Source organism: Chanodichthys erythropterus, chromosome 18 (genome assembly GCF_024489055.1).
Source record: "Chanodichthys erythropterus isolate Z2021 chromosome 18, ASM2448905v1, whole genome shotgun sequence".
Lineage (NCBI taxonomy): Eukaryota > Metazoa > Chordata > Actinopteri > Cypriniformes > Xenocyprididae > Chanodichthys > Chanodichthys erythropterus.
In genome coordinates, this window is record NC_090238.1 from 23,656,467 (window position 1) to 23,682,581 (window position 26,115).

General features: G+C 35.7%; 2 protein-coding genes across 5 annotated transcripts; both read right to left on the bottom strand.

Moving 5' to 3' along the window:
• Positions 1-3,426: 3,426 nt before the first annotated feature.
• Positions 3,427-10,881, bottom strand: LOC137006953 (CD276 antigen-like). Of its 4 annotated transcripts, none has more exons than XM_067368125.1 (6): positions 10,774-10,881; positions 10,220-10,270; positions 8,197-8,547; positions 4,851-4,943; positions 4,650-4,730; positions 3,427-4,557 (listed from the first exon to the last, which is right to left on the bottom strand). In XM_067368125.1, exons 2-6 carry the CDS (start codon positions 10,257-10,259, stop codon positions 4,298-4,300), a joined length of 825 nt encoding a protein of 274 aa, XP_067224226.1. In that variant the 5' UTR covers positions 10,260-10,270; positions 10,774-10,881; the 3' UTR covers positions 3,427-4,297. The 4 variants fall into 4 exon arrangements, with proteins under 4 accessions (XP_067224226.1, XP_067224225.1, XP_067224224.1 ...); XM_067368124.1 differs by lacking the exon at positions 4,650-4,730 and adding an exon at positions 6,963-7,289; XM_067368123.1 differs by adding an exon at positions 6,963-7,289 and having other exon boundaries at positions 4,650-4,943.
• A 1,127-nt stretch (positions 10,882-12,008) lies between these two features.
• On the bottom strand, positions 12,009-25,426 carry phyhipla (phytanoyl-CoA 2-hydroxylase interacting protein-like a). The gene is made up of 6 exons (XM_067367596.1): positions 25,390-25,426; positions 24,874-25,118; positions 16,589-16,782; positions 16,150-16,324; positions 15,729-15,846; positions 12,009-14,750 (listed from the first exon to the last, which is right to left on the bottom strand). The coding sequence occupies exons 2-6, from the start codon at positions 24,968-24,970 to the stop codon at positions 14,213-14,215; spliced, it is 1,122 nt and encodes a 373-aa protein (XP_067223697.1). The 5' UTR covers positions 24,971-25,118; positions 25,390-25,426; the 3' UTR covers positions 12,009-14,212.
• Positions 25,427-26,115: the final 689 nt, after the last annotated feature.

The window sequence follows — 26,115 nt, forward strand, 5'->3', positions numbered from 1 at the left end:
TTATTTTTTCTTCGTCCAAGTAACGCTTACTGCAGAGCCAAATGACAGGGTTGGGAAAAACTTTTTCAGTGACAAAGGAAACGTGTGATACTTTATGTGACCGATAGAGGTCAGCATTAACTAAGTATTAATATGGGCCAGTAAAGTACACATAATTGTATTGTTTTCTTTTAAATTACGGTAAAATAATATTATTTAACCATAAACATTTACAGTGGTGCTCAGAATTATTGGCACCCTTGGTAAATATGATCAAATATGGATGTAAAAATAAATCTGCATTGTTTATCCTTTTGATCTTTAATTCATAAACTTAGCAAAAATCTAACCTTTCATTGAAGAAAAAGAATTGAAAGTAAGGGGAAAGTCACATTATGAAATAAATGTTTATATCCAAAACACGTTGGCCACAATTATTGACACGCTTTTATTCAATAGTTTTTGCAACCTCCTTTTGCCAAGAAAACAGTTCTGATTTGTCTTCTATAAAACCTGATGAGTTTGGAGAACACCTGACAAGAGATCAGAGACCATTCCTTCATGCAGAATCTCTCCGGATCCTTCAGATTCCAGCTCCATGTTGGTGCTTCTTCTCTTCAGTTCACTCCACTCAGTTTCTTTAGGGTTTAGGTCAGGGGACTGGGATGGTCATGGCAGAAGCTTCATTTTGTGCTCAGTGACACATTTTTGTGTTGGTTTTGATGTTTGTTTTGGATCATTGTCCTGATGAAAGATCCAACCACGGAACATTGTTGGATTTCTAGCAGAAGCGGTCAGGTTTTGATTTATATCTGTTAGTATTTGATAGAATCCATGATGCCATGTATCTGATCAAGATGTCCAGGACCTCCAGCAGAAAAACAGGCCCACAACATTAAAGATCCAGCAGTATTTTTTAACCGTGGGCATGGGGTACTTTTATCCATGTGTGCACCAAACCCATCTGGTGGGTTTGCTGCCAAAAAGCTCTTGTTTTAGTTTCATCTGACCATAGAAGCCGGTCCTGTTTGAAGTTCCAGTCTTGTCTGACAACTGAATATGCTGGAGGTTGTTTCTGGATGAGAGCAGAGGATTTTTCTTGAAACCCTCCGGAACATTTTGTGGGGATGTAGGTGCTTTTGATCATTTTTTAGGCTTTCTGAGACTCAAGACTCAACTAATCTCTGCGATTCTCCAACTGTGATCCTTGGAGAGTCTTTGGCCACTCAAACTCTCTTCCTCACCATGCATTAAGATGATTTAGACACATGTCCTCTTCCAGGCAGATTTGTAACATCTTTAGTTGATTGGAACTTCTTAATTATTGCCCTGATAGTGGAAATGGGGATTTTCAATGCTTTAGCTATTTTCTTACAGCTACTTTCTATTTTGTGAAGCTCAGCGATCTTTTGCTGCACATCAGAACTATAATCTTTGTTTTTTCTCATTGTGATGAATGATTAAGGGAATTTGGCCTTTGTGTTTCCTCATGTTTATACTCCTGTGGAACAGGAAGTCATGGCTGGACAATTTCATGTCTAGCCTCTGTTTTGTTTGAAAACACTCAACAGGACAACACTCAACAGGAAGTTACTGCGCCCAGGATCGCTTATTAAGAACCTTTAACCCTGTAAAAACCAAATATAGAAAAAAAAAGAGCAAAATTTTTTGACCTCTCAGATATTGTTTTAGGAGGCCTCTGATGTAGAAATTAAAAAATGTTCAAATTTTTTTACTTTTTAGTACGTTTTTAGGGAAATGTTGTAATATTGCAACGTTGGGCCTAGATAGGAGCAGAATTTCTGTATTTGTGCTCACTTTGTCTGAACAGATATACAGAGCATTTAAGCATTAATTTGCAGGGTTGATTGCTTACATAGCCCCATAACAGTATATATCATGAGTAATAATCACACAACAATCATATTTTTTATGAATAAGCGTTTATTAATAAAAATATCGAAAAAAATTTGTATTTATAAAACTTTTTCTATCACTTTCAATGTGGTTTGAATGAAGTCTGTGTTTTACAGTGATAGTCCCTAAGACTAGCCATAAGTTCTTTTCATCTGAGAAGCACAGGCGAACATGCTACAGTGTATTTGTGTATCCATTATTGTAGTGTCTACAGCATCCTCTCTTCTTTACTGGGAAATGTGCAATCATGTCGTTGCGTACATCCAGTGGGGGGTATTCCGATGACACCTTGGCATTCTGAAATGGAAAAAGTAAAAAAATTAATGAGTGAATAATACAAATGGGTCTTATATTGTAGTAGATAAACTGAAAGAATACAGTATCTAAGTATATTATCCATCAAAGTATTATAATTTCAATGCAAATGCTAATCAAAATTCCACTATACATTCAAACAATACTGTCTGGCTGGCCTATTATGCTCTCTACTTATCATACTAAAGGAACACATGCATCCCCCCAGAGCACTTACAGGTTCATGTTCAAGACCATTCACACCTGTCCCTGAAGAATGCAAAAGGTATCCCCCCAAAATCATTCAGAGCTCCTAATGCTATAAACTGCTACTTGGCCAACACTCAAAAAAAATCTCAGGTTCATTTAGCTGTTAAAAACAAATAAACTACAAAGATACAGGGAGTTTCACTGCTCTGGATGATGGAGTTTTAAATCCCACATACAGTTTATTCCTGTGTTTAATTATGGTCTAAACTAAGTACAAATTTAACAGAAAAGAACATTTAGAACTTAGTAACAATGAATCTAACAGTTTAAATTTCAATTTGTGACCATGTGAGAAGTGCAGTGTCCTTATGTAACATGTAGGAGCACAGGCTATTTTGACTACCACTGTAGCCCAACATTGTAGAATTACAACATGGACTTAACAAGCTCTAAATCAAATTTGATTAATATTTTCCAAAATAACTAAATATATCTGTGTTCTAGACATTGTAATAAACACACACACACAAAAAAAATACATATATATATCTATATATATATATATATATATATATATATATATATATATATATATATGTAAGGAAATTTACTTACTTGAATCTTGACAAATCCAGTCATGTAAAAAAAGGAGATGAGCTTGACGCGAAGTCTGCAGGTAGAGTAACTTCATGGCCAGATGACTGGACCTATAAACACTTATTCTATCCAATAGCATTGTGAGGACAAACAATAGAACCCATTAACTATGTAAATGTGGTCTTGAGCGAAAAAAACATTTGCGAGCCTTTTTTAAAAAATTGTTGAAAGTGATGTTGTAATTCTGCAACAGTGGGCTTTTTAAAGATCAAAAGGATAAACAACGCATATTTATTTTTACAGTCATCTTTGATCATATTTACCAAGGGTGCCAATAATTCTGAGCACCACTGTAGCAGTGTGGGAGATATTGTGTTTATTTTTGTTGTCATCTCATAAACAACCACTAGAAAAACAAAACACCAATAATTTATTACAGTCAATCCATTATCCATAATTTATACAGACAATTATGAGCTACACAAAATCTTTTAAAATCACGAGAAATCAATCGTCATATACTGATTTTTTTTTAAAACTTCTGCCTTAAAATATTGCTATCAATCAAATCTTGTCTGTAACATAATTTTCCTTTTCAGTGCTTTAAGGTTTAATGAGAACAATGCAGTGAATATTGCATTATGTCAAAATTACAATACAACATCAATGACAGTTCAGTACAGATTACATTACATACTATATATACACTGTATATATTGTATCATCAGTCATTTCACATATAAAATATGTGAGAAGTTATATGTTCAAATAATAATTAGAAGAAGAATGTGCTTATAGGGCACAATAGAGAATAAACATGTACATTCATTTAGCAAACATGACACATGTGAATGCTATAATAGTAACATTATAGGTGCTGCAATACAAAGCTAAATTTACTGATGTTTTTTAATGTAATATTTCAGGATAATTTAGCTAATAAAACAGTCGTTCAAAGACAAAGTAAAAAAATGAAACAATTCATCTGACAACATCTAGCGAAAGTTTGCTATTATTATTATCTTTTCATTTTTAAAGCTGCCAAACCATTGCACCATATTACAGGCTACATCCTGGTATTTCATAAAACCTCATACATGACAACAGTTTAAAGTATATTTATACTATATTGTAGAAAGCACTACAACAGATCATTTGTGTACCTTCTAAGAATAAAAATAACTTAAAAAGTACACTTACATTGTATAGCAATATATATTTATATAGACACTGTTTATTTTTTTTTAGACATTTCATTATGAAACACTGATTTTAAATAACTTATTTGAGAGGAAGAAAACTATATGACTGCACTTTTTTTGGAGCTGACAGAGCCTTGAGTGATGACTTCTATAAACTGCAGAGGCTGCATTTCTGACCCTTTCTCTGCTCCCTTTTCCCTGTTTTTTTCTGTCCCATGTTCTGGGATTCTGTTTAACTGTCGTTGTTTATGACACGCATATCCAGAAGTTACTACAAGAAACAACAGACTTCCTCCCAATGCTGCAGCTGCTAATGGACTTAAAGGTCCATCAAAAGTGACCTTCCCAGGTCCAGGTCCTTTAAAAAGAAAACAGCAATATTCAATGAGATACAGAAGCCAGATTTAGTAAAAATCAAGATACTGTACTCGGTCTTGTTCTTCAACATACCAACTCTGCAGAGATGAACATTCACCACATTTCTGGTCCTGCTAGTGCCTTTTTCACTCACAATGAATGTGCCAGAGTCAGCTAATGTAATATTTCTTAGGATGAGAGAGTTGTTTTGTAGCAGTGTGCGGTTACAGTAATGCCTGGCACATGTTAACTGATGTTTCTCTATTTCACATACAGGAACAGTGTAGTTCTCACCATCTGGCAGAAAGCTCAGCGTCACTGGAGATTCATCGGGCAGAGGGAGTTGAAACTGTGACCCAGACGTTATGTTTACTCTGGACATTTGCTCTGACAGGAAGAGAAGGAATTTTATTATTAAGTATAAATTCACTAACACGATTAAGTGAAAGCATAAGTGCAGTATTTGCTAAACAATGCTTTATAAGCAGTTGACACATAGTATTAGTCCAAATCCAAAAGTCTTTAATGAACACGGAGAATATAGAACATTACACAATAACCGACAAAGGAAATAACCAAGCAGGGAGTAAAAATACACTAAGAACTAGACGAGACACAGCTGGGGATAATCAGTAATTATAGAAACAAACATAACTCAGGAAACTGAAACAAGGTTACTCAAGGAAACAAAACAGAATATCCTTTACAGCAGTATGGTTGCTGTTATCTAAAACTATTAAGCTTTTTCGTTATTTGAAATAAAGCTGAAATACAATAATCTAAAAAAAACTAAAACAAAAATAAGTTTACACTGAAACACTAAAATGACTAAAACTGAAATAAAAATAAAATAGAAATTTATGAAAATGACAAAAGCACAAAAACTTAAACTAAAATTGAAAATATAAAAATAAAAGCTAATACAAAATATTAAATACTAAAATAACAATGTTGAAAGGTGTAAGAGAAATGTTATTTTTCTATGTGTTTTCAATTAATGTCACTTGAAATGCATGATTTCGTGATGTTAGAGATTACAGAGATTTCCTTACACAACTTTTATTCATGATTGATACATTTTGTTTTTGACATATATACAAATATGTGTGTGCAAAATTGCAAATCATAATTATTATTCTATGTACTGAAAGCAGACTCTCTACTTTTATTGCTACTCAATATATGATACTTTTGACGGAAGGATAAGGGGATGAGGACAAAGTAATTGTTCCTATGTTAAAGGGTTAGTTCACCCAAAAATGAAATTTCTGTCATTAATTACTCACCCTCATGTTGTTCCACATCAACAAGCCTGATGTGAAACCTTCATTCATCTTTGGAACACAAATTAAGATATTTTTGATGAAATCTGAGGTTTTTTTTTTTTATTCCCCCATTGACAGTAACGTAATTACCACATTCAACGTCCAGAAAAGAAGCAAAGACATTGTTAAAATAAGCAATGCGACTCATTATTGGCTGGCTCCTGCATCAGCATCACTGCTCACGTGAACAGCGTCTGCCAATACTGTGTCGGTGTTCCTGCACTGTATATACAACGTAAACAGCAGACAAAGAGACAAAATTGTTGAAAAAAGTAATTATTTTTGTTTTGTTTTTGCAAACAAAAAGTATTCTTGTCACTTCATAACATTAAGGTTGAACCACTGTAGTCACATGGACTATTTGAACAATGTTTTTACTACTTTTCTGGACTTTGAATATGGTAATTACATTGCTTTCTATAAGGGATTAAAAAAAAACTCTCCGATTTCATCAAAAACATCTTAATTTGTTTTCCAAAGATGAACAAATGTCATGGGTTTGGAATGACATGAGGGTGAGTAATTACTGACAGAAATGTTATTTTTCAGTGAACTAACCCTTTAACTGTTTATTTACAATGTAAGGGGACAAACTGAAGATTTCAAGCAGGTCACAGCCAAACAGAGGTTAAATGTCATTCATGTAAGGGTTAGATTTTGAATGATAATGATTGTCCATTGCATTCTGTTTTTTATTTCTCTGTATCCATAATTATTTTCGCTCCACCCTTATCCGAATGCTTAATTGTTATGGTAGAATCCGACTGTAGAGACTTTAATGCCTTCTTCTCTCCTGGGCTCAGATTAAGTTTTTGTACCCTAGTGGTTTTCTCACTGGCTTCTTCAGCTAGGCAACAAAATGTCTCCACAGAGTGATTTCTATGTTTAGGTGAGGTAAACCTACTCTTAGGTTTAAAATGGACAATATCAGGGGATATCACTTTTTTTTTTGCACCTTTTCTTCAATAGGGATGCAATTTTACAGGTAAATTTCCACCACAAAAAATTAAGGAAATCTGTGTGTGAAAGGAGTTAATGTCTTTAAAATAAATGCAATAAAATGCAATTGAGCAATATTTACCCGTAACAGTAAGATTTATGATTGTAGAGGGTCTAATGTCATCATTATTCTTAAAGAAGCACACGTAGTAGCCCTGATCTTCTAGATGAGTGTCATTAAAAATAAGAGACATGTCGCCATGGATGATTCTGTCCTGTGGAACTGACACTCTGCCCTCAAACACTGGATCCACATACAGAGATCCAGATTTCCACTGAAGCACCACCTGAGTCCATCTCTTCCATTGCACAAATGCAGCCTCTGAGCCTGACCAGTCACCATAGCCGAAACAAGATAAAATGACCCTCTGTCCTGACTCAACAAACAGAGCACTTTGAGATCTGGGGACTAAAAAAAGATGGAAAGTGCAGGTATGAGAAATGAATATGAAATATACTTTGAGAAAAGCATTATGACCAGGGGTGCACATAACTTTTTTGGTCTGGTTCTCAAGGGAGTACCTGAAGATTTTGCTTGGTACTCACACTTTACACGACACATCCTAAAAGCTGTCCTAATCACTTTCCTCCTGGCTGCTCTCCTCACTATCTTCTTTTCTCTCGTACATGGTAGATGATGATAATGACTTTTTTTTTTTTTTTTTTTACTAACATTAATGACAGCAAAGGCTGCTGCCACTTTAAGAAGGAAAGCACGGACCGAATAACTGACACACATCATAACCGAGAGAATAGTTGCCGAGACAGGTATTTTGACATAATGTTGTGTGTATGTTTCCTTTCACGCGCAAGTAAACGCGAAAGCGGAATTAATGCGGTGTTCGAGCGCTGTCTGACTCTCATCATGCGCGCATTTCGGGGGGCTGTGCGCACAGATTACAGTTCGCGAGTCCCGATTTTTGCCTCTTCTTCCGCTTTTAAAGTCGTTTGAATGTGTTAATTGGCGAGACAAAACACGTCCAAATTACAAACTTTCACTCTATGATGGTTAAATATAGCAGTTAATCCGTGAATCACATGCGTGCCGAACCGTTGGACCTTATCCGTATGGATCACGGATTAACTGCGATCCGTTGCACACCTAAATAATTAAAGAACACATATATTATGATGATTTCTATCTTACCAGAGATGGAGAAAAATCCTACTCCAATAAGTAAGCGTATCCCTGTGAACCGGTACTCAAAAGCGCTTCCCCTCCATGTTTTCTGGTACGCATAGTTTATTTTTACCGCGCATGCGTACCTGCGTACCTCTTATGTGCACCCCTGATTATGACACTTTATCAGGTTTACCTTTCACCTCAAGGTCAACTTCTCCAAGAGCCACTTCCTGTCCCTCTTGAGTCAGCACACATCTGTATCGGCCGCTGTCACTGAACTCTGTACGAGGAATAGAAAGAGAGAAATCTCCGTTCCTGAGGCCTTCTGCAGAAAGATTTGTTCTGTTGATATATCTGCTGCCCTGGGTGATTATGCCACGCTGAAATCGCACAACCAGATGTTCTCCAGTCCACCACTGGATGTCCAGAAGATCTGCTGATATATCTCGGTGCTTACTGTCCTGGCAGGGAAGAGTGACTGAACTACCAAGTAGAGTGTCACCTTGATGGGCCAGCACCACGACCAGCTTCTCTGAAATTAATACTGAAAAATATTTACATTTGTGTTTTAAGCTCTGTGCCAATTAAATTACACAACATTAATATAATCTGAGCCCCACTAGAGCTTTTTTTATTTTTTTCCTAACACATATTTTAATAATCATCATAAATTAGGTACTATTCAAAGCTTAAATACTCAAAATTCATCCTGTGAAAACTGTTTTGAAATTGGACTTTGCTTTACCATGGAAATTATACTTTAAAGGGATAGTTCAAGCAAAAATGAAAATTTGATTTTTATCTGTTTACCCCCAGGGCTTCAAGATGTAGGTGACTTTGTTTCTTCAACAGAACACAAAAACTGTTGCCGTCTGTCAGTCTTATAATGCGTGTCAATGGGAACTCCGTCTATAAGAGTAAAAAAAACATGCACAGACAAATACAAATTAAACCCTGCGGCTCGTGACGACACATTGATGTCCTAAGACACGAAACGATCGGTTTGTGTGAGAAACCGAACAGTATTTATATAATTTTTTTTACCTCTAATACACCACTATGTCCAACTGCTTTGAGCATCCGGTGTGTGAGGTCTAAAACACGTTCTGATGATGGAAGTGATTTCTCGCATGTATATGTCATCACTTCTGTTGTCCGAGTGCGTTCAGACCTCACCAACCGGATGTGCAGGGCAGTTGGACATAGTAGTGTTTTAGAGGTAAAAAATGATATAAATACTTTTCGGTTTCTCACACAAAGCGATCGTTTCGTGTCTTAGGACATCAATGTGTCGTCACGAGCTGCAGGGTTTAATTTGTATTTGTCTGTGCATGTTGTTTTGACTCTTATAGACGGAGTTCCCATTGACACGCATTATACGACTGACAGACGGCAACGGTTGGAGTAAAAATCATCATTTGTGTTCTACTGAAGAAACAAAGTCACCTACATCTTGATGCCCTGGGGGTAAGCAGATAAACATCAAATTTTCATTTTTGGGTGAACTATCCCTTTAAAGGGATAGTTCACCCAAAAAAGGGGCTTCCCCAGCCTTAAACACATTCCGCCTATATGCTTGATGTTGAGTAAATGATAATTGATTTTATAGCAATTTTAGAGTCCAAATTATTTAGTAAAATATATATTTTGTATAAAGTAAAAAATGTTTAGTGCAGTACATTTGCTTTCCAATAAACGTCTATGACTTTTTACACTTTCATTTTTTGAAGTAGCCTACTTTGTTTAAAAAAAAAAGACTAACCTTAGGTCTGTAATATCCAAATAATTCATGAATTACAATAATTTCAGTCTGGATAGTGCATTTTCACATATCTTCAAAAAGGGGGAGACAGTTAACAGGCTAAAGACTGGATATATATATTTTAATATGAATAAATCAATCTATATCTAGCAATTCATTAACACGTTGTAAAAAAGTTGCTGACTTACATTTTTTAAGTACAATCAACCTGTATAAGTCATTTCAACTTATATTAAACACACTTCAAAAATTAGCTTAATCTTGTACAAAAAGTTGAAAACTGTTTAGCTAACTCATTGTGATGAGTTAAAGCAAAGTCCCTTAAAAGTATTAGAATGTCTTTGGCAGCCTAATATAAAATGTCATTATAACTTATAAGGTCTTTGGAATTTATCTTAATATTTGCATATTATAGTAAAGAAAGAAAGACAGAAAGCAGCTTTTGTAAACTCACAAGCCACAGTGAGCAAGATGCATAGTATGACCTTCCCCATCACCCATAAACCTGTGGCAAAAAAGAAAGCATCATTACACACCTCAGAATTAAACCCAATAGTATTTCATCCTGTTAATGCAATTAATGGTGCCTATTCAGGTTTAGAGATTCTATACTGTACATTTTTAAATCAACTCTAGACAAGCATGTGAACCGTTTTCATAACTGCCTCAGCATGTGAACCGTTTTCATCTCTTCACTCTAGTTAACGTGCTTGTCGACAGATTTCTCTACCTGTATTGCATCATGTAAGCTACCGCCTACTTGTATTGCATCAGTTCTAGCTAGCCGAGCGCGTGACAATAACAAAGGTGTTGTGTGGACAGGGGTTTTGTATATGTTATTAATTTAAAGCGAGCTTCTGTTAGCGAGCTTCAACAATCCAAAAATTTCTCAGTTTACAGATGATTTGACAAAGAGCCAAATGTACATACAAGGCTACTTTACTTAAGTTTACTTTGTTTTATGAGTAAAAGAGTGACATTAAAATTAATAAGAACACATTTACTTACATAGTGTGTATGTTGCGTTTTTGGTTTGTTGGACGCTTCCTCTTGTTCTTATTTAATGACATTAAATTGAGTAGCTTCTGCACAGGTGCACACCTAACGATTTTCTTGTTTACAATAGACAGACAAAATTATTTTGTCTTGTTTCACGCTCCTCCTGCTAATTTATTATTCACCAATAGGGGGAAAAGGGGAATATCTCAAGAGGGCTGAGAGAAAAGGGAAAAAACAGACTTTTCCCTTGGTACTTGTATTTTGTTACAGTTTTTTTTAATGCTTACACATAAAATCCTTACTTGTCACACAATATCTGAAACTTGACACTCAAACACCAGATTTGCTAAAACCATACACTAATTCTTATTCTTCGACTCAGTTTTCAATTTCATAAAACACTTATGCAAAACACAACTCTATGTAACACACAAAAATCTAACAGAAAGTTTCTTGATTTCCTTTTTCAAACACAACCATTGTTTCTGTCCATCTACACATGGTTGATGTATTTCTTTTCTTTCATACTGTGTAATACTGTATTCACAACCACAAATGCTCACAGTAAAAAAATAAAGTTTGGTTTCAATCTTGCTTTCCTGTTTACCATGAATTTTTCAGCATCTCTGTGCCAATTACTTTCAATCTTGTACAGAAACGTACATAGGAGCTCATGAAAGAGGAGCTTTAGGTTTTTAATAACTGTATATATCCAAAGATAGAATATTATGGCAAAGGTGTTTGCAAGACAAATTTTTGCTTTTGAGATGTGTTTGTGATATTTTGAATTCAGTGCTTCATTTTGCAAGAGATGTGAGGCATTTTGCATTTTGTGTGCACAATTCTTGGATTTGTGTGTAAAGTTTTGAAAATGTAAGCAGTTGAAAAAAACTGTAATATGAATAATTTCAATTTTTTTCTCTTTGTGAAGATCAGGAGAATTTTTGAAAAAGAAAATTCAGATGAAGGTTTTGGTCACTTTATATCTTTGTTGTGCATTAACCAGAATATTGATTAATATGATTCTTTTAATTTTTTGTTTATTTTATATATATATTGCTTTGTACAACATACCTACAAGTATATATTTGGACAGCTAGACAAAAGTAGTAAAAATCTATAAACTCTATAAATATGTAAAGCTTAAACTAAAGTATAAAAATGCATGGATGGTTGGAAAAAAAATGATCTCAAAGATTGGTGGGTACATATAAACACACAGTATAGTCTCATTCTGAAGGATGATCTTTATTGAACAGTCACATTTTGGTTTTCATAAACATGGCAACAAGAAAAACAAAAATATTTACTGAACATGTCTGTCAGTTCGAGGCACATTCACACAGCAAGAACTTGATTTGGGTGCACGAGTCGCTTGACCTGTGCATAAGTTGAACTATTGTTTTCTACAGAGTACGATTAGAGTAAGTTGATCCAAAAAAGTCATGTTTTATTTTCATCCCTTCTTCTCTATTGAAGTTCACAGAGATAGGACAGACTTCCTCTGCCAAAAGACAAATTCTTGAGCTAAGTAAATGGGAGCTTCTTATCAGTCAAACACTCACATCTCCAGCTGACACACAGCACACTCTAGTCTAATCAGCTCACACACTTACATACACATTTATAAACAAAACATGCCGACAAACACACACACACTCCCAGAGAACTAATCAGAACTCGCTGGGTTTTTCCCCCCACTACTACCGTTTAAAAGTTTGGGTGTAGTAATTAACATTCAGAAATTAATACTTTTATTAAACTGACCAAAAGTGAGAGTAAAGACATTTATAATGTTACAAAAGAGTTTTATTTCAAATAAATGCTGTTCTTTTGAACTTTCTATTTATCAAAGAATCCTGAAAAAAATGCATCACCATTTCCACAAAAATATTAAGCAGCACAACTGTGATAATAATGACATTATTAGAATGATTTCTAAAGGATCTGACTGAAGACTGGAGTAATGGTGCTGAAAATTCAGCTTTGCCATCACAGGAATAAAATACATTTAATATGATTTAACATCAAATAAATGCTTGGTGAGGAGACTTCTTTCAGAAACATTAAAAAATCATATTAACCCCAAACCTTTGAACAGTAGTGTATGAGAATAAAGAGTGTAGAACTGTTTATAGTGGGGGAAAATATAAAAAAAAATATTTTGTTTTGAGCAAAAGCTACATGTTGACCACAGGTTTAAGATACTGGCAGCTAATAGTTTTCAGAAATGAAAATAAAATTGTGGCTTTTGAAGCTTAAGGAACAAGTAACAAGTTCAGATACAGTACAGCACAAAATCTTAGGCATGCATCTGTGATCTTTTTCACCACCAGAGGGCCTCTAATAGGACAGTGCAAACCCTCAAGAACCTGGACATAGTTGTGTCCAGCAATGGATATGTTTTAGACAAATCAATTCTACTAACTGCTTGATGTTCTATCAAGAATCAACATACACCATTACTACTGCACCACACATTCTCTAAAAACAAAACATAACAATGAAACATGGAAATACAATGTTTTAGTGAGTAAGAAAGGTTAAAGGACAACTGCGATCGGAGTAGAAAATGAAAAGACTGAGTGTAAAAGAGAAGGTTTAAAGGCTGAGGTGGCATGTAGGTGCTTAAAGGATTGGTTGGCGTAAAACTCTTAAAGCAGCTCCATCTGGATAATGTAATGATAGGTAGTATACTGTACTGTACATGCAGTAGAATTCCTCAGAGTTGCATGTCAAGGGTGAATAGAGTGGGCCTAAGTGGCCAAAGGGGAAATGATTGGTCTAAGAGAAGAAAATCCCCATATAGAAGTTTAAAGGCTGAGATGGCATGTACTGTATATGCTTAAAGGATCAGACTTCATGCAGTACAAGTCTGACATAAGAAACACGAGCGGTTTGATGGCCTCAGAGGAAACTGAACAAGACGTTGTGTGTTTAAAAAAGGTCACAAATGGTTTGCGGATAAACAGGGCTGGGGTCTAAATATCGAGCAGAAAAAGCACCAAGAACACATCTGAAAGATTCACAGTGGGATTTAAGTTTTTGGAAAAAGTAGCTTTTACTCTTGCTCTCTCTCTCTTTCTTTTCTTTTCTTTTCTTTTCTTTTCTTTTTTTTTTTTTGTCTTGATATGCATTTCCCTCCTTGAATCTCTTTTTTGTCTTACTCTTCTTGTTTTGTTTTTTTTTGTCGCACAATAATGTATTTTTAATTTACATGTATTCTTATAGAATGCTCGGTTAAACAAGCACAGAATTTTCTAGCCTAAGCGAAGATTCTGGGAAGCCTCCAAGGGGTTTGAGTGCCACATGGACATATATAGAGGATTGTGGGGCCATTTTTCTTGGAGTTCATCTGTACCATTTTGAGGGGTCTTATTTGTTCATGAGGTCTTCACCTTGTTATAGCCTATGCACAATTGGGTCTGTGAGTGAGTGTGCGCCAAAGTTAGCGGCCAACGCTTATGTTGCAGGTCTTGCAGCTGGGGTCTTTCTTGGCGTTGACGGTTGACAAGCTCATCAACTGGTGGCCGCTGATCTGAGAGACAGTCCCCTGTGCCAGAGACACTGGCTCAGTATAAATCAGCTCTAGAATCACATCCTGCGCATGCTGAAACACCACCCGCCCATCCTCCCCGCACACACGTGTCAGAAAGCGGTTGTTCGTCACATCCAGCTCCGGGAGGCGATCGCTGCAGTAAAGGTCTCCGCTCGAGCCCCGAGGAGCCAGGACAAGGATAACGTAATGATAGGCAGTATACATGCAGTAGAAGTCCCCGAAGTAGAGGCGCGTGTCAGGGGTGAACAGAACCTCGGCGGGCACCTGAATGCGGACGCGGCCGTACGGGGAATCCTGCGGGGGCTGACCTGTGTTAAACTCTGTGTTGCAGCTGAAGAAGATCCCCTCCAGTTTACCGCTGAGAGGTGAACCGTGACTACCGCTGTTATCCTTTACTGAGGGCATCATTCGGCCGCCAAGAACATCTCTGTGAGAGAAAAAGAGACATTTCTCAATATCCTTAATTACTTTTCAGATTTCCATTAAACTGTTTAAAGGTTTGGGGTCGTAAGATTTTTAAATGTTTTTGGAAGTGTTTTGCTCACCAAGGCTGCATATATTTGATCAAAAACACAGTAAAAGCAGTAATATTGTCAAATATTGCAATTTAAAAGAACTGTTTTCTGTTTTAATATACAGTGGGTACGGAAAGTATTCAGACCCCCTTAAATGTTTCACTCTTTGTTATATTGCAGCCATTTGCTAAAATCATTTAAGTTCTTTTTTTTTCCTCATTAATGTACACACAGCACCCCATATTGACAAAAAAAAACACAGAATTGTTGACATTTTTGCAGATTTATTAAAAAAGAAAAACTGAAATATCACATGGTCCTAAGTATTCAGACCCTTTGCTGTGACACTCATATATTTAACTCTGTCCATTTCTTCTGATCATCCTTGAGATGGTTCTACACCTTCATTTGAGTCCAGCTGTGTTTGATTAAACTGACTGCACTTAAGGTTCCTAAGAGCACAGTGGCCTCCATAATCCTTAAATGGAAGATGTTTGGGACGACTAGAACCCTTCCTAGAGCTGGCCGTCCGACCAAACTGAGCTGAACGGAAGCCTCTCCACAGTGCAAGACACATAAAACTTTTTTATAACATTGAAAATGTCTTTACTGTCACTTTTGATCAATTTAAACCAAACATTTAACCCCAAACCTTTGAATGGTAGTGTAAATAAAATTAAAAATGTGGTTTGCAAAAAACAGAACATTTGGCCAATTAATGAGGACATTATTCCACAAGAGGGAGCTGTTTGCTTCCTAGTGACAAGCTGAATCTCAAAAGCAAAGAAAGATTGTCATTGTCATCCTCAACCAGCATTACCTCATCTCTTTCTCCTAACTCTCCAATTTACTAAGCATTTTTCACTGAGGTATTTTTAATCCTGAATCACCTGCAGTGTTGGAAGTATTCCTCATGCTGATTCCGGTAAAAGACGGAGAACTTGAGCATCCTGCCAGCAATGACTTCAGCCTTCTGCAACAGCTGCGTCAAATGCACAGAGGAATAATCTAGAAAAATGAAGGGAACTATTTTTATTTATCCTCAATTTTCATTAGTCGAACAATGTTATCTACCTAAAAAGCTGAGCAGTAGCATAACATTTTGTTTTCTTATCTTTTTTCTCTCATAGCAAGTTATTTTGGTGTTAGGTATTCATTTCATTTTTATATTTTATATTCAGTCTCATTATTAAGGCAGTCTATAGCATTTGAATTATTTGAATTACCAATGTGTATAAAATGAGTTATATAAACAAACTAGCCTTGTATTACACTGTCTTTTATATGTAAGTGTGTGCTTGGCTGATTAACCTGCTGTACAAAACTCCACAATGTCACTCCATTCTGATACGGCATAGTCTCCATCGGTCTGTTTGGAAGCTGTTTGCACGGCAACGGTGTATTCTGTCCGTGGACTCAGGAACCAATGGCCTCGCACTGTCATGGGCAATGGGACCGCCTTAGCAACAAGCTTCGTAGGCACATCCTAAAGACAGAGAGTAAGAAAGAATTTAAAATGCAGTCGTATTTAGTTAATTTAAAAAAAATTTAAGTTATGATGAACAACAGAGCCAACTGATGCTGTACCTCCCTTATAAATAAATAAAATGAAGCCATTATAAAACTACTATTAAAAACTGTAAAACTCCAGGCAATACTCAAACTAAGATAAAATTGTTGAGAAATGTCAATGAATGTCATTTTTTTTAAAGAATATTAAATATTATGAATATATTCATTCTGAAAATACCTTGTGTTTGAATTTGTTAGAGTTCTTGTTCTCCTTCTTGTTAAGGTCAATGAAGTAATGTGTGATCTTCTCAGTGGTGTGAGGGTCCATATCCCAGCAGATCTTAAAGGAGTCACAGGTGATGTTACTGATTTTGATGTTGCGAGCAACAGGTAACTCCTCCATTCCTACCACTCCAGTGTCTTCAGCTTTACCTGACAGAAAGAAAGGATATTGTCTGAAATCCTTTGTATTTTATTAATAGTGTTTCTCTATAAGTACATGACTGCCCTCTGACCTGCATACACAATCACACACAAAGTGAGAAATGTGCTGTGCTGCACTAGCATGGCTACAGTGTGGGCACTGTGTTATCTTAGAAACCAGAGATGCACAACAGGAATGTGGGAATCTAGAATGACACACACACACACACACTAAACAAACCACAGTGAACATAGATCCGCCCCTTATAACCATGAATGGGATCAATTTAAAGCTTCACTGTACAATAAGCACCCTCAGTCTGCTGTCAACTAAACAATGACCTCTTTCTTTCCTAAACTTATTTCTTTACTACTGCTGACATATTCCTCTGGAAAGAAATTACTCTTAATATGAACTTAAAGAGTATAATCCTCACAAATTATCCAGTTTATTGCATGATTCATGGGGAGATGCACTTTCATTAAATGAATTACTAAACACAAAAAAAAAAATTTTAACGAGTTTTTTACGTCTATTCAGCAAGGGCACATTAAATTGTTTCAAAGTGACAGTAAAGACATTTATAATGCTACAAAAAAAATCAGTTTTAATTAAATATTCTTTTGAAATTTATATTCATCAAAAAAAAATATCACATTGTATCACAAGCAGCACAACTGTTTTCAACATTAATAATATAATAAATGTTTATTGAGCATCAAATCAGCATATTAGAATGATTTCTGAAGGATCGTGTGATACTGAAGACTGGAGTAATAATGCTTTTACTGATTTCTGAATCAAATATATACAGCTTTGGTGAGCATAAGCGATTCTTTCAAAAAACATCTTTTCTTATCTTACCAACCTCAAACTTCTGAATGGTAGTGTTATTTCATGCACCTCTGCTTATGGTATGAAAATGACCACAGAACTCTTTTGTTTTATTTACCACAGCACCATTTACATCATATGAAAGCCTGTTTCTGTCTTTAAGTAAAAAGTAGAAAAGTTAATTGTGAGAAAAGCTAAAATAAGAAATTCAAAGTTGTGTGAAATAGTCACATTGTGAAATATAAATTTGCCATTATGAGAAATAATTCAAAATAAGCAAAAAAATCTAAATTATGAGAAATAGTCAAAATGTAAAGATATAAAGTCACACTGTGCGATAAAAAGCCATATTTGTGAGATATAAATTTGCAATTAAAGAAAATAAAGTCACAATTATAATAATAAAATAAAAGTTGCATCTCAAAGTGCGTTACAAGAATAAAGTAAAAATACAAAGACTACAAAATACAGAATGAAATCGTGATATTAAAACCAATTTATAAATAATTAAATAATGATGAATATAATCAAAAAAGTAACCCTAAAAAACAGTGTTTCTGTCTTTAAGTAAAAAGTAGAAAAGTTAATTGTGAGAAAAGCTAAAATAAGAAATTCAAAGTTGTGTGAAATAGTCACATTGTGAAATATAAATTTGCCATTATGAGAAATAATTCAAAATAAGCAAAAAAATCTAAATTATGAGAAATAGTCAAAATGTAAAGATATAGTCACACTGTGCGATAAAAAGCCATATTTGTGAGATATAAATTTGCAATTAAAGAAAATAAAGTCACAATTATAATAATAAAATAAAAGTTGCATCTCAAAGTGCGTTACAAGAATAAAGTAAAAATACAAAGACTACAAAATACAGAATGAAATCGTGATATTAAAACCAATTTATAAATAATTAAATAATGATGAATATAATCAAAAAAGTAACCCTAAAAAACAAGTTTTAAGGGTCTTCCAAGAAGACAAATGTACAAATAAAACAGCGAAAAGACTTATATGAAATAAAATACTGGTACTCACAACATTCAGCTCAGTAATACACATGTTCCTGCACTATACTAGTCCTCCCACAACACTGGCCCTGTCAGAACTACCCCTCCAAACCCTGCCTCTGCCAACAGCCTCACTTATACAAACAACAGATGTGTGTTGATCAGACATCTTCTCACTACAGAATCTGCTTTCCATCACGCTTTGAAACTGGTTAGATGTACCATACGTTCAGCATAAACAAACTACTGTATTTTCAGCAAATGTTAATATAATCTTGTTGAAGTGTTGGTCAAACGGTGGTTAAAATAACTTCGCATCAATAACTCCTACCTTGTTTGTACCTAAAAACAAGTACAATACCAGCAGAATGCATCTCTCTTCTAAAATGCCAGCTTCAAAACACACCCACAGGTCTTTCGACATGCTTTAACAACGACTGCAGTTTCTATGGAAACAAATCAAGGCCATTAATCAATGTACTATAATTTAAAGAGGAAGATTGGCCGAACCTTTACATACACAGTGATCAGCACTCAAGTTTTGGTCTTGTAAGATCGTAAACAGAAGTCTCTAGCAGTTAAAATAAACTTTTTATATCTGTTAGGATTATGCGTTTGTTCATGTCATTCTAAGTTAACCGAGTTCCCACGTATATGTAAGTCTCATTCAGTTCATCTGTTGTTGATTATTTAACTCATTAGTTCCCTCGTTTATTCTGGTATATATAGAACCTGTTCTGTTCAGTTCTTTGTCCTGTCTCATTGATGTAAATTGGTTGTGTTTGCCTTTTTCCCCTTTGGATTTACTAAAGACAGCTTGTGTTTAGATATTCTCCTTCGTTTAGAGTTTGTACTCAGTCATATGTGATAATATCATTCAAATAGAAAGATTTTAGGTTTTTATTTAGAATTTTTTTTTTTCTTCTTCTGGAAAGCTTACAGATAAAAATCTTTATATATCATGCACTAGCAGCACTACCATTAAAAAAATGTGAAGTAAGATTAATACTTTTATTCAGCATAGATTAAATTGATCAAAAGTGACAGTAAAGACATTTGTTACAAAAGATGTATTTCAAGTAAAATTTTCTATTAACATTAAAAAAAAATTTAAAACATATATATATATATATATATATATATATATATAGAGAGAGAGAGAGAGAGAGAGAGAGAGAGAGAGAAAAAGGTGAAACTCCAAAATAGGAGAGTACAAACAGAACCTGCTGAATCAGGAGAGAAAGAGTAAGAGATGAGGAATGAAAAACATGGAGCATCTGGTTCTATATCTGACTGTAATCAGGGCTAAAAGCCTCCCATGGTACCATAGTCTAAAGACATCCACACACAAAAGAACTTACAGTACAACAACATCAGAAATATCAAATAAATCACCAATGCACATCAATATCTCCTTCACAAACACCTAAAAACCCAAGAATATTCATCAGGAGAGCAGCTTGTGTGAGCAGCTTACCCAGAAAACTGCAGTGTTACATAACAAAGCGAAACAGAAACGTAACTGTACAGACTGCAAATCTAACCTAGGAAATACCACACACTCACAAATCGAAAACTACAATGAGGTCTTTATGTGGGCAAACAGCACTGCATCATGTGACTACAAAAGAGTAGTGGACCTTGTGAATAAAAACAAGCCTTTTCTCTTGTATAAGCTTCAATGCAGAGCGAGATTGCAGCTTCAAGCTGCAAACGTCTCTGTATTGTGGCAGAATGCTAGCTTATCAGGGTTTACAGTTTAATGAGCTTTGGACCCACTCCAAAATACACACTGAACTGCATATTAATACACACAAACAATAAACATATTTGTAATTTGCAGAACAACAAGCTGTGGACGGCAGCAAATTCATATTTTTAACAGTTTAGTCCCAGGCTAATTTATTCCCAATTATATATACATTCACACACACACACATGAGCCAAAACATTATGACCAGCCACAGGTGAAGCAAATAACATTGATCATCTCATAACAAGCCCAAGCCAATGGTAAACAACAGTTCAACTTCATGCGGCGCGGCAAAGATTAGATGCCACCTGACAAAAGCAATGCATTCTGGTTACAAAAAAAATTTTCCGACTTTGATCGGCCATGCAGCCACCTTACGATTACATGTGCCACCAAAGCAACCTGCAGATCTCACCAGCCTGTGACAGCCTAGTGTAGTTCATCTCGAACAAGCCTATGGTCGCAAATTCCATCGTTACCAATAGAGTTCAATTGATTAAAGATGCTTTCGGGAAACACACCCTTGAGCGACGATTAGGTCAGAGTATCTCTGAAACGGCAAGGCTTGTGAGTTGCTCCTTGTCTACAGAGAATTTCAGCAACTGAGTGTTGGGTGCTCAAGACTCATCAACAACAAGCAACAAAGACTATCCCGTCTGGTCCAAGCCAACAGAAGGTCTACTGTGGCACAAGTCCCACAGGATTTTAATGATGGTAATGGGAGGAATGTGTCACCACACACAGTGCATTGCACCAAAGTCCCTTTAAGGCAAGTCATTGCTTGGTCCAGGTCCGGCCATTCATGTGAACATAAGTTTGACACGTACCACCTAAACATTGTTGCAGACCAGGTAGCCCCCTTCATGACAGTGGTGCTGCCTGGTGGGAGTGACCTGTTTCAGCAGGATGCTCCCTGCCACACTGCACACATTGTTTAGGAATGAGGAACAATCAAGAGTTCAATAAAGATCAGGATTGGACACCTCTGATCTACACTAAATAATTTAACCTGAAAGGATATTAATTTTATATCCAAAGCAAACCATCCAAACAATTCACATAAAAGCCTGGCGGTCAACGATTAAGGATGTTGTATGTTATTTTATTTGCCTAACAAGAGTAAAAAGAAAAAAAAAAAACATATTTTACATGAATCCCTTGGATCCTAGTTCCAAATATGTGTGGCAAAATTTTAATCTGTTTCTCTCCACTAGCAATAAAGACAACACAAGCACATAATATAATGGTACTTGTAGGCTGCTGTTTTCTAGTTTATGAGCCCACAGCTTCTCTAGGGTAGGGAAAATGAACTCAAGATAAGCCTCAAGCAACATATAATCATTACAGCACTTAATCATACAGAATGAAATCTTTTAATTTAATTAGAGATGATTTTACAAGCAGTCTCTCTATTAATTAAGCATGTCTGTAATTCCATATCAGTGTTTTCCAAACAAATGTTTTTCTTTAGCTGGGAATGTGATGTTTCTTTTCTTTTTAGCCAGTTAATTTGTTACTTCTCTTATATTTCACTCATTGCAGACATCGTAGCCTAGGCCTCATATTGCACATACAATGCATCCCATATACTCATATCCCTTGCTCAAGGACACAATAGTGAAGTTTACAGTTTGCCAGTCACCTCTAACTGCGATGTTCAATGTTGAGATCGACCAATATATCGATTTACCAATATTTTCCCCGATATTTAAGCATTTTACCATAATCGGATATTGGTTTTGAAATATCGGATTTACGATAACGCTGCCATCTTGTGGGTGTTTTGAGAATTGTGCGCAAGATCGCCATTACAACAAATCTGAGGGGAGACGAGACAACGGCGTACACAGGTAATGTGGCGTGCACAGGTAATGTCTGCATTTTGGTTGAGGTTGATGCTCAGAAAATGCTCCATGGCCACCGCATGTAACTTTTAACAAGATTTACTTGTTTAAAACACAGTAATTATATAAACATTTACTGTATAACCATTAATTCACTAATAAACATCCAAGTAAGCACAACTCTATGGAAATTAATTATTTATTATCTCCGCGAGCGATCGCAGTTTGAGTATACAGTAGTTCTGTGTAAATGCATAGATAAACAATGCTTTGTCAGCAGATATTTCATAATCTAGAACAGTGATTCTCAACCTTTTTTGAGTAAAGGACCCCCATCATATTTGGAACCATCCTCCAGGACTCCAGGCTCATTGGTATCATTAATGACTTTGTGACAACCAAATGCAATAAAGTATAATTTACTACTACGTTAGTTGACTTGTCCTATATTTAGCCATATCGTCAGTTATATTATACATACTGTATATTACCTTCTTCTTTTATGGGAACATGTCAAAAGTCAAAATATACAAAAATTCACATTCAGATATTTTATAAGGAACCCCTGACATTATGTCAAGGACCACTACATCAGTGTTTCTCAACCAGGGGTATATGGACCATACCCCTGGTTGAGAAACACTGATCTAGAACAAAAAATAAAATATTAATAATTCTGATATAAATTACCAGTTGAGAAATGTTATAAAAATATGATGTTTTGTTTGTTATATTCCAATATTCTAGAGAATGTTATTCAGTTATTTAACATTATCCAGTGAATTATTCTTCACTCTTTAGCCTATTAAACAGCTTACAAATCTACTAATCTACTAAAACTAAAGTTGATATAACTCCTGCCTTTAATTTATTTTCTCCATTTGAAAACATCAGACATTCTACATTTATTTTGCTTATTGTTAACATTAGTGTTGCTGCTGATGCTTTTTATATAAATAAAATAATTTTTGTAATATGAAGATTAAAATTAACATGAAAGACTACTAATTTCCAAAAAAAAAAAAAAAAACAGTTTAGTAACAGTGAACTTTTTTATTTTTTGCACTTTCAGACCCCTCTATTTATTGGTGCATAAATAAGATTTGTTTTGTTTTCTATGCAAGAAGTTAGTGATTGTTATAAATAAAATAGTTTGTTCAGTTCAGTGGTGTTGTAATCATGTCAAAAACAGAAGTATGACAGTAAATAAATATCGGTTCTGCATATTGGTTATCGGCACATAAACACAAATTATCGGTTTCTAAAAAATCAATTTCGGTCGATCACTAGTTCAAAGTCCTGCACGGAACAGATTCTGGTTTCTAGCTAATCTGATTTAGATATTGACACTGAGCACTCAGTTGATGGGTTAGCATTAGGCAGCGCAAGCAGTTTCAAACATCATCTGAATGCATGTGCAAGCTAAAATCTGTTTTATAGCATAATTTTCAATTTTAAAAGATCTTAAATAAGGATGCCTAAAATCCGATACAGCGGTGTTTGGTTAGGACACCTGAACAGGTGAGCAGTCTGGCTGATGTTTAAAGGGAATGTTTTTGAGAAACAAACTCATGTTAACTAATGAGAGAGTTCAGTCAGTACCTCAAAACACAATGCATTATGCACTCCCTCAGTTTGTTGCATTTAAACAAAATAAATCAAGCGCTGATGGTAACTCAACAGAGATAAGAGCAGCACAGCAGTCCATTCAAGCTAATTAATGCTGATTCAAATACATTCATGCAGGGGGAGATAAAAACATTGCCTCCCTCTCAAAAACCTGGTGAGTCATTGTGCTACCCTTAGATGAACACTGCTTTCTTCTGAAGGTTGCCAAATTGCATATATGCAGGTTGTTGCTTCAGTCATTCTTAGAGGATTGACACATTTTGGCATTTTTTAACTCACGCTCATTATTGAAACACTGATGATTGTAACGCTTATAAAAAAAGACAAAAATGCTTCCTTCAGTTAAAATGGATTAACATTTATAAGCTTGCAATCCCACACAAACAAAGTGAGATGGAGATGTAGAGGCAGGGATCAGATGACAGGCAAATACTGTATCCTTGTGTAAGCCTCTACATCAGGCATCTATACCTTTGAAAGCCACAGCAGGTTCCTCCCAATATGTGTCTCAAGCACATGACTTTACCTTCCGCCATTAAGTCTAAAACCATTAAGTCATTTGTAGAAGAACGAGAACAAGACATGTGTTAATGTATGAAGTAAGACTAAAAACCCTCATTCTTAAATTGTTTAGGGATATGATATGTATACTATGTTTTAAATATTATTTTCTCTACATGTTCACCATACCGGTTTCATAGTTAAAAAGAGATTAAAAGGGAAAAGGTAGCTGACTGCAAGAGGGTAGTGTCCATGGTGCTGAAATGAAACCCTCACAGAGATTTCACTCTGAGATATCACTGCCAGCACACACAAAGGCAGCCTGCCATGTCTCACTATTCCGCTTTTCATGGATGTGACAGGCGATTTTTTCTGCATCAATGTATAATCCCATATTACTACAGTATTTTAAGCGTTCAATACATGAATAAACATGGTCAAAATATACACTTTCCTCAAAGATGGGAAACAGGCGTAGATGAAACTGTCAAGTTTACAGTCACTCTCTCTGTGGTTCCAGCTGTTTCTTACCGTCTCTCTCGCACAGCTGGAGCGACTCCAGGCTCACGTTCTTGATCATGCCCTCGCGCGGGCTCGCGACCCCGTGTGCCAAACTCGCCGCCTCCATGTCTGCAGAGGCTCGTGGATATGATATCTGTGGAAATATTCTTTATCTTCGGCTCGGAAAACCAAATGGGGTGATTCTGGTGCTCTTGATTCCTCTCTTGTCTCTTCCCTGGCGTTGTGGTGGAAACCGCGTCAGCGGGTCGTCGCCACTAGACATAGATACAAGGACAGAAGCATATACGCTATAAGGATGAGTATTTTCTTCTAATAACTCGATAAAATGAACTTAGTTCTCCTCATCTCGAGAAACAGAAATGTGTGCAAGTTATCTCGCTCTGACGAACGCCACAAGTGTTTTCGCTGTGTGGAATAACGGATTAACGCGGATGAACAGACGAACGGCGCATTCAGTGAAGGGTTATGTAACGATATTACGGTCTACATTACCGTTAATTCTCATTCTACACCTCCTGACTGTACCTTTGCTCCCGCCTCTGAGCGAAAGACTCCTTATTCCTCCATCCATCTCACTGACGTCACTTCAAGCGCTCGAGCTCATGTCCTTATTTGGTACCGAATCGGCCCCTGCATGAACAGGGTGGGGATATCGATTCATCCCAGTGATTCGAATCTTTTGAAACCGTTTATCTAAATTGAATTTAGAAATTCATTCCGATTCCTAAACCGGTTCGCCCAGTGGATATATTTACGACAGTAGGTGATGTTTTATGAGTGAATCGATAAAAAAACCCAAATATTCACGACCGAAATTAGTTCATTTTCATCAGTTATTTATGCCAGTAGGTGACATGTAATGAGTGAATCGATTCCTCAAGAAAGAAAGAAAGAAAGAAAGAAAGAAAGAAAGAAAGAAAAAAAGAAAGAAAGAAAGAAAAACACCGAGTCATGCACAACTGAAACTAACCTTAGACTTTATGTAGATTCATAATTCACACGTCAAAAATATTAGTCCGTGCACTGAAGTGCACGAGAACAAGTCGTTCACTTATACGATTCGTTTAAAAACTTACGAACGAAACACTGAGAGATTCACCATTTTGCTAAAACGGTACAAATTGATGAATTTCTTGGGCTACTTGTTGAAAAGTGTTAATAAAAAATGTTAAAATGTTAATTAATAGATATGTTACCCATTAGTCCGGTAAGTCATGATTAGTCTTTTGCATTGAATCAGATTTATATACA